This window comes from Colobus angolensis, unplaced genomic scaffold (genome assembly GCF_000951035.1).
Source record: "Colobus angolensis palliatus isolate OR3802 unplaced genomic scaffold, Cang.pa_1.0 Scaffold36, whole genome shotgun sequence".
Classification (NCBI taxonomy): domain Eukaryota; kingdom Metazoa; phylum Chordata; class Mammalia; order Primates; family Cercopithecidae; genus Colobus; species Colobus angolensis.
In genome coordinates this window covers 2,285,544-2,294,928 of record NW_012116932.1, presented here as the reverse complement: position 1 = coordinate 2,294,928, position 9,385 = coordinate 2,285,544, and the positions used below count along the sequence as shown (strand labels likewise).

General features: G+C 50.8%; 1 protein-coding gene across 1 annotated transcript in view; it reads left to right on the top strand.

The window, feature by feature from the left end:
- NOTCH3 (notch 3) overlaps positions 1 to 8,269 on the top strand; it is an 89,934-nt gene extending 81,665 nt beyond the window's left edge. The window contains exons 29-33 of the mRNA XM_011953405.1: positions 225 to 387; positions 1,540 to 1,844; positions 2,114 to 2,261; positions 5,361 to 5,458; positions 6,189 to 8,269. Coding sequence (XP_011808795.1) covers positions 225 to 387; positions 1,540 to 1,844; positions 2,114 to 2,261; positions 5,361 to 5,458; positions 6,189 to 7,241 — 1,767 coding nt within the window. The 3' untranslated portion in view covers positions 7,242 to 8,269. The remainder of the gene's footprint in view (positions 1 to 224; positions 388 to 1,539; positions 1,845 to 2,113; positions 2,262 to 5,360; positions 5,459 to 6,188) is intronic.
- Positions 8,270 to 9,385: the final 1,116 nt, after the last annotated feature.

Sequence of the window (9,385 nt, the reverse complement as noted above, 5' to 3'; positions counted from 1 at the left end):
CAGTGAGCCAAGATCATGCCACTGCACTCCAGCCTGGGCGACAGAGCGAGACTCTGCCTCAAAAACAAACAAACAAAAAACCAAGCAGATGGTAAATGATTTCCCAGGGCTCTATGTGTATCTCCTAAAGAGAAACCTGTAGGAACGCTCAGCCCCATCCCTAGCAGCAGCTCTCCCCAGCGCCAAAGGGTGAGATCTAAGATTCCGGGTGCCCGCCCCTCCAGGTAGAGGAGCCGGGCATGGGGGCTGAGGAGGCTGTGGATTGCCGTCAGTGGACTCAACACCATCTGGTTGCTGCTGACATTCGCGTGGCACCAGCCATGGCACTGACACCACCACAGGGCGACGCAGATGCTGATGGCATGGATGTCAATGTGCGTGGCCCAGGTGAGTGACAGTGCCCCTCCCAAAGGGATGCTCCTCACCCATCATACCTGGAAGAGGTTATTTCTGAGTCTGTGTTTTGGGGAGAACTGGTGGAGTCTCTAAGCTTCTGTGAAGGGTGTGTGTTCAGCAACACTCTTGGTTGGAAGTGACAAAGGTCTAACTCAAACTAGCTTAAGTAAAACAAGGGATTTATCGACTCATGTAACTAAAAGTGGCACATTAGGATCCAGGACTCAGTTTTACCCTCTCTACTCTTTGTCTCCAGTCTTACAAAACCTTCCTAATGTGCCAGCAAAAGTCTCAGGATGCATTCTGATTGGACAGACTAGGGTCATCTGCTCATCCTTGAGCCAATCAGTATGACCAGGGGGCTGGAATATGCAAATTGACCAAGCCTGATTCCTTTACCTGTCCTTGAGCCAGTGGGAGTAGGAGGGGGTGCGGGGAGGTGTGTCTCTACCCAGGACTTGAGAATGGAGAACTGGATGCAAGTGGCTCCCTAAGAAAAACGAGGACAAGTGCTTGTGTACAGTGTGTGCAGTGTAGCAGACTATGTTGTTTGATCCTCTCAGATCCATCTTTGCTATGTTCCAGGGCATTCCTGCCTTAGCTTCATTTTGCTTTTGCTCCAAATGGCCTGTACTCATGGCTCTCTTTTGAAGTCCCTCTGGCTACTGGGGCCTGAAGTGCCTGGGATTTTATGTCCCTGGGGTCAGCTCTTTTTTTTTTTTTTTTCCTTTTAAAATACTCAAATGAATTGGCAGAAAGGGACAGCTCCTAACCAGTGGGTGCACGAGTATGAGGGGGATGGTTTCTTTACCTTGAGCTGGATTAGAACTCTGGGGTACAACGCATGTTCCAGAGTCCCTCTGCAGGATCAGGATGGAATAACCCTATGGGAATTTACTGGAGGTTGCACACTTGCTTGACTCCCAGAGTCCCTTGTCCTGTGTTCCCTGCACCCTAGGAGTCATTCTGTGATAAATCACATGCCCACGAATCCTCATCCTGGGTGTGGGTGTGCAGACGGGAGGATCTGCCAATCCGCATTCTTCCATGTGTCCCATTAGCTCCTAATGGGGTGCCCTTGATAACATTTCCTGGAAAAGGCCCTATGTTTACCTTCCTGCGTACACGCTCCTGTCCCCGCAGATGGCTTCACCCCGCTAATGCTGGCTTCCTTCTGTGGGGGGGCCCTGGAGCCGATGCCAACTGAAGAGGATGAGGCAGATGACACATCAGCTAGCATCATCTCCGACCTGATCTGCCAGGGGGCTCAGCTTGGGGCACGGACAGACCGTACTGGCGAGACTGCTTTGCACCTGGCTGCCCGTTATGCCCGTGCTGATGCGGCCAAGCGGCTGCTGGATGCTGGGGCAGACACCAATGCGCAGGACCACTCAGGCCGCACTCCCCTGCACACAGCTGTCACAGCTGATGCCCAGGGTGTCTTCCAGGTGAGACAGGCACACCCTCTGGACTTCAGAGCTGGGGCAGGCATTAGACTTACCTGGATTTGGCCCCAGTTCTGCCTTTCAGAGCTCATTTTTTCTCATTTGGAAAATGGGGATATATGGGAGTACGGTATCTGTCAAGCAGCTGCTCTCCGAATCTCAGCAATTTCAGAGGTTGGGGTGTGGGGACTGGAGACTTCATGGGACTTAGCAGTGCTCTTGATTCCTCTGTTCCTGCCATGACTCCTCCTGCTGCATCCACTCTGTCCTAGATTCTCATCCGAAACCGCTCTACAGACTTGGATGCCCGCATGGCGGATGGCTCAACAGCACTGATCCTGGCGGCCCGCCTGGCAGTAGAGGGCATGGTGGAAGAGCTTATCGCCAGCCATGCTGATGTCAATGCTGTGGATGAGCTTGGTAGGTTGGCAGAGGAATCAAGTCTAGGCTGGGTTAGTGTCACCTGGGCCCTGAGGGTCATGTTGGTGCAAACTCATACCTATGTTGAGACCCAATCACTGAAGCTGATGCACACATAACCAGGCTTCACGAAGCCTGCAGGGTCATGCGGGGTCACCACTAGTCCTTAGGGTGCCTCAGGGATTTAGAAAAAGGTGCCTTTCCCCGGACACTTCATTTTCACCTGCTTTGTTAGACAGACACACTCTACTTCTACCTGCTGGAAGTTATTATAATAAACGTGCACATCTGGCCATGTGTGGTGGCTCATGCCTGTGATCCCAACACTGGGAGGCAGAGGCAGGAGGATGGCTTGAGGCCAGGAGTTTGAGACCAGACTGGGCAACATAGTGGGTTTTACAAAAATTTTTTAAAAGATTAGCCACATGCAGTGGTGCATACATGTGGCCCTAACTACTCGGAAAACTGAGGTGGGAAGGTCATTTGAGCCCAGGAGGTTGAGGCTGTAAGCCATGATTGTGCCACTGCACTCCAGCCTGGGGGAGAGACTCTGTCTAAAAAAAAAAAAAAAAAAAAGTCTCCAGACATTGCCAAATGCCCTGGGGGCCGGGGTTGGGGAGTTTCTCCCAGTTGAGAACCACGGCTTCAGGGCAGAGCTGGCCAATAGGACTTTCTGTGATGAGGGAATTATTCTCTGCGTTGTCCAATATGGTAGCCACTGGCCACATGTGGTGACTTGAAATGTTGCTGGGGCAAATGAAGAACTAAATGTTTTAGTTCATTTAATTCTTTTTCTCCTTGTGTTGCCTTTTTTTTTTTTGAGACAGAGTCTCGCTCTTGTTGTTTAGGCTGGAGTGCAGTGGTGTGATCTTGGCTCACGGCCACCTCCACTACCCGAGTTCCAGTGATTCTCCTGTCTCAGCCTCCCTAGTGTCTGGGACTAGAGGCACCCGCTACCATGCCTGGCTATTTTTTTTGTATTTTTAGTAGAGACAGGGTTTCGCAATGTTGGCCAGGCTGGCCTCGAACTCCTGACCTCAGGTGATCTGCCTGTCTTGGCCTCCCAAAGCACTGGGGTTACAGGCATGAGCCACTGCGCCCAGCCTTTAAAAAAAAAAAAGAAAAGCCGGGCGCGGTGGCTCAAGCCTGTAATCCCAGCACTTTGGGAGGCCGAGGCGGGCAGATCACGAGGTCAGGAGATCGAGACCATCCTGGCTAACACGGTGAAACCCCGTCTCTTCTAAAAACTACAAAAAACTAGCCGGGCGAGGTGGCGGCGCCTGTAGTCCCAGCAACCCGGGAGGCTGAGGCAGGAGAATGGCGTGAACCCGGGAGGCAGAGCTTGCAGTGAGCTGAGATCCGGCCACAGCACTCCAGCCTGGGTGACAGAGCGAGACTCCGTCTCAAAAAAGAAAAAAAGAGAAAAAAAAAAACCAAAAACCAAAAAACACCTTTATTGAGATATGATTCACATGCCATACAATTCACCCATTTAAAATGTACAATTCAATGGCTCTTAGTACAGTCAGAGTCGTACAACTATTACCACAATCAATTTTAGAACATTTCATCACCTGAAAAAGAAATTCTCACCACTTGGCCATCATCTTCCAAGCCCCTCATCTGTCCAGCCCTGTGCAACCAGTGATTTGCTTTTTCTCTCCATGGATTTGCCTGTTCTGGACATTTCATATAAATGTAATCATATGATATGTGGTCATTTTTGTCTGCCTTTTTTTCAGTTAGCATTATGTTCTCAAGGTTCACCCATGTTGAAGCATAGTTCAGCTGAATAATACCCCATTGTATTGATGGACTTTTTTTTTAAATTGTTACAGATAGGGTATCACTCTGTCACTCAGGTTGAAGTTCAGTGGTGTGATTATGGCTCACTGCAGCCTCAAACTCCCAGGCTCAAGTAATCCTCCCATCCCACCCTCCTGAGTAGCTGATATTACAGGTGTGTGCCAGCACACCTGGGTAATTCTCAAATTTTTTTGTGGAGATGGGGTCTCACTTTGTTCCCCAGGCAGATCTCAAATTCCTGGCCTTAAGCAATACTCCCACCTTGGCCTCCCAAAGTGTTGAGATTACAGGCGTGAGCCACTGTGCCTGGCCAAAAGTTTCAATTTTGATCATGTCCAATTTATCTATTTTGTAGTTGTTATTGTTATTTGTGGTTTTGGTGTTACATCTAAGAATCTTGGCCTAATTCAAGGTCATGAAGATTTACTCTTTATGTTTTCTTCTAGATGTTTAGTTCTATAGTTGGAGCTCTTATATTTAGGTTTCTGATCCATTTTGAGTTAAGTTTTGTATAAAGTGTGAGGTAGGGGTCCAACTTCATTCTTTGGATGTGAATATTCAGTTGTTCCAGCACCATTAGTTGAGACCATTCTTTCCCCATCGAATGGTCCTGGCACCTATTTTATTAGATTTAAATCTAAAGAACCACATGTAGATTGGGCACAGTGGCTCATGCCTGTAATCCCAGCACTTTGGGAGGCCAAGGCTGGTGGATCACTTGAGGTTAGGAGTTTGAGACCAGTTTGGGCTCAAATATGGTTCCACATAGTGGAACTCTATCTCTATCAAAAATACAAAAAATTAGCTGGGCATGGTGGTACATGCCTGTAGTCCCAGCTATTAGGGAGGCTGAGGAGGGAAAATCGCTTGAGCCCAGAAGGTGGAGGTTGCAGTGGACTAAGATTGTGCCAATGGACTCCAGCCTGGGTGACAGAACAAGACACTGCTTCAAAAATAAATAAATGGATAAATAAGAACCATATGTGACTGGCTACTGTATTGGACATCACAACCCTAGGTTCAACTGAAGGAGCTCCACACAGCACCCCCTGTGTATAGACAGTCATGCACGTGCACACACACACACACACACACACACAGTACTTCCCCATTGCACAGAAAGAGTCATTTTGCAGATTTGCACATACATAGATCCAGACACAAGTACTTGGATATTCATGGCGAGCCTGCCTCCTCTACCCCTAGGCCACATTCTAGACAATTTCTGCCTCCCTGACATGGGGGCCCCGGGACAGAAGCCTGGTCCTGACCTCTCTCCCCTTCATCCTCCAGGGAAATCAGCCTTACACTGGGCTGCAGCTGTGAACAACGTGGAAGCCACTTTGGCCCTGCTCAAAAATGGAGCCAATAAGGACATGCAGGATAGCAAGGTGAGCCTCAGCCCTTGGTCCGCTGGGGGTCAGCACTGGTACGGTGCCACTGCACTCCAGCCTGGGCATCAGAGTGAGACTCTGTCTCAAAAAACAAAACAAAACCCCAAACATTGCATTAAAATATAATTTACTTTGGTAACTAAAGTTTTTGGTGGCCCCTTAAATTTTGTGCCTAATGGCTGGGTGTGGTGGTTCACGCTTATAATCCCAGCACTTTGGGAGGTCGAGATGGTTGGAATACTTGAGGACAGGAGTTCGAGACAGTCTGGCCAATATAGTAAACCCCTGTCTCTACTAAAAATACAAAAATTAGCTGGGTGTGGTGGTGCACACCTGTAATCCCAGCTGCTCAGGAGGCTGACAGAGGAGAATCGCTTGAACCCGGAAGGCTGAGGTTGCAGTGAACCAAGATGGCGCCACTGCCCTCCAGCCTGGGCCACACAGCGAGACTCTGTCAAAAAAAAAAAAAAAAAAGTTATGCCTAAGGTGAGTACCTTGCTTAACTCACCCCAATCCTGGCCTTGACCCCTGGCACTTAGTAGGTGATGGATGAATGTGGTTTAGAGGAAAGAACTTGTCCACGCTCCCCCAGCGCAGCCGGGATTTAACCCAGGTCTGTCAAACTCCAGTGTGCAAACTCATAGCTCTCGGGCTCCCCCAAGAGGCTGGAAGACTTTGCTACTCTTAGCCGGGGTTTCGCTGACCTCTGTGGGTTCTGGCCCCCCAGGAGGAGACCCCTCTGTTCCTGGCCGCCCGCGAGGGCAGCTACGAGGCTGCCAAGCTGCTGTTGGACCACTTTGCCAACCGTGAGATCACCGACCACCTGGACAGGCTGCCGCGGGATGTAGCCCAGGAGAGACTGCACCAGGACATCGTGCGCTTGCTGGATCAACCCAGTGGGCCCCGCAGCCCCCCCGGTACCCACGGCCTGGGGCCTCTGCTCTGTCCTCCAGGGGCCTTCCTCCCCGGCCTCAAAGCGACACAGTCGGGGTCCAAGAAGAGCAGGAGGCCCCCTGGGAAGGCGGGGCTGGGGCCGCAGGGGCCCCGGGGGCGGGGCAAGAAGCTGACGCTGGCCTGCCCGGGCCCCCTGGCTGACAGCTCGGTCACGCTGTCGCCCGTGGACTCGCTGGACTCCCCACGGCCTTTCGGTGGGCCCCCTGCTTCCCCTAGTGGCTTCCCCCTTGAGGGGCCCTATGCAGCTGCCACTGCCACTGCAGTATCTCTGGCACAGCTTGGTGGCCCAGGCCGGGCGGGTCTAGGTCGCCAGCCCCCTGGAGGATGTGTACTCAGCCTGGGCCTGCTGAACCCTGTGGCTGTCCCCCTCGACTGGGCCCGGCTGCCCCCACCTGCCCCGCCAGGCCCCTCATTCCTGCTGCCACTGGCTCCGGGACCCCAGCTGCTCAACCCAGGGACCCCCGTCTCCCCGCAGGAGCGGCCCCCGCCTTACCTGGCAGTCCCAGGACATGGCGAGGAGTACCCGGCGGCTGGGGCACACAGCAGCCCCCCAAAAGCCCGCTTCCTGCGGGTTCCCAGTGAGCACCCTTACCTGACCCCATCCCCTGAATCCCCTGAGCACTGGGCCAGCCCCTCACCACCCTCCCTCTCAGACTGGTCCGAATCCACGCCCAGCCCAGCCACTGCCACCGGGGCCATGGCCACCGCCACTGGGGCACTGCCTGCCCAGCCACTTCCCTTGTCTGTTCCTAGCTCCCTTGCTCAGGCCCAGACCCAGCTGGGGCCCCAGCCAGAAGTCACCCCCAAGAGGCAAGTGTTGGCCTGAGATGCTCGTCAGTTCTTAGATCTTGGGGGTGCTAAAGAGACCCCCATCCTGCCTCCTTTCTTTCTCTGTCTCTTCCTTCCTTTTAGTCTTTTTCATCCTCTTCTCTCTTCACCAACCCTCCTGCATCCTTGCCTTGCAGTGTGACCAAGATAGGTCATCAGCCCAGGGCTTCAGTCTTCCTTTATTTATAATGGGTAGGAGCTACCACCCACCCTCTCAGTCTTGTGAAGAGTCTGGGATCTCCTTCCCCACTTCTCTCTTCCCTCATTCCTTTCTCTCTCCTTCTGGCCTCTCATTTCCTTACATTCTGACATGAATGAATATTATTATTTTTCTTTTTCTTTTTTTTTTTTTACATTTTGTATAGAAACAAATTCATTTAAACAAACTTATTATTATTATTTTTTACAAAATATATATATGGAGATGCTCCCTTCCCCTGGGAACCCCCCAGTGCCCCCGTGGGGCTGAGTCTGTGGGCCCATTTCGGCCAAGCTGGATTCTGTGTACCTAGTATACAGGCATGACTGGGATCCATGTACCGAGTACACGACCCAGGTATGTACCAAGGAGGCACCCTTGGGCACACCCACTGGGGCCAGGGGTTGGGGGAGAGTTGGGAGCCTCCTCCCCACCCCACCTCCCTCACTTCACTGCATTCCAGATGGGACGTGTTCCATAGCCTTGCTGGGGAAGGGCCCACTGCCAACTCCCTCTGTGCCAGCCCCACCCTTGGCCACCCCTTTCGGAACTAGGGGGCTGCTGGTGGGAAGTGGGAGCCAGGGGAGATGTGTGCATTCCTTTGTCTCCCTGTAAATGTGGGACTACAAGAAGAGGAGGAGCTGCCTGAGTGGTACTTCCTCTTCCTGGTAATCCCCTGGCCCAGCCTCATGGCAGAATATAAGTATTTTTAGACTATTTTTGTAATATGGCTTCTGGTCACGATCCCTGTGTAGCTGAATTCCCAAACCTTGCATTGTACAGCCCCCACTCCCCCCACCACCTAATAAAGGAATAGTTAACACTCAGTGTTGTTGGTCTGTGTCTAGGTAAGGTGAGGAGTGGTGGCAGTGGGACTTCTATCTCCCCCACCCAGCGCTAACTTGAGTTCCCATCTTGGGGTAAATACATTTGACTTGTCAGTCTACTTATGCTTCCTCTTTTGGCAGATGACTACCAGTTGGATCAGTGGTGGTCACCTGACTTAAGTTGAGCCAATCAGATTATTTTGCTCGAGAACCTTTTTTAATGGAGAGGCTAAGAAACTGGTCAGTTGGTGGAGCTCTTAAGGTCACAATTAGATTTAGAAATATCAGTGGCCAATTCGAGGTGGTGGGCAAACAGATGAGCAAAGAGGGCAGAAGAATGAAGCTAATATTCAGGGAGAATCAGAAATGAGAGCTCAAATGGCTCTTTGAGGGCTGGGGGTTTATCTCAGCTCCCAATGCAGTATCAATTCCAGTTAAATGAGTGTTCATTCCATTGAGATCAACAGGTATTTATTAATTACTTTCTAAGTGTCTGATGATGGTTCTACATGAATTTCACTTTTACTTCATGCTCCTTTGGGTTTTGGAGATAACCTTGGACCCATGTAATAAATACTTCTTTACTTGTGCCAGCTTCGGTGGGTCTCTGTTTCTCACAACCAATCGTGCTCCAAGACAAGGTTCTGTTTACACTGGTGTCTTCAGGAAAGGAGGATAGGATTTAGTGTTCGTTGATTCTGTCAGTTGGAGTGCTCCTGGTTGCAAATGACACAAAAGCCTACTGGCTTAAACAAGAAAGGGGTTTATTAGCTTATATAAATTAAAAGGACCAACTTCAGGGGAGATTTGATCTAGTGGCTGAAATGTGGTCAACAATGGCTCAGTTTCTCTTCGTCTCTACAACTTTCTCTGGGCATCAGTTTCATCTACATCCTCCACATGGCACCAAGTACAACCTCTCTTCCCTACATCACACAGCTCCAGCCCTCTCTCTGTGTTATCAAAATAGGTGCCATATTGCTCTTTCCAGGGGAGAGAGAAACTTCTAGTATTGTGATTGATTTTTCTTTTAGTTACTTTCTTCCTGTTTTTTTGAGATAGAGTCTTGTTCTTATCACCCAGGCTGGAGTGCAATGGCACAATCTCAGCTCACTG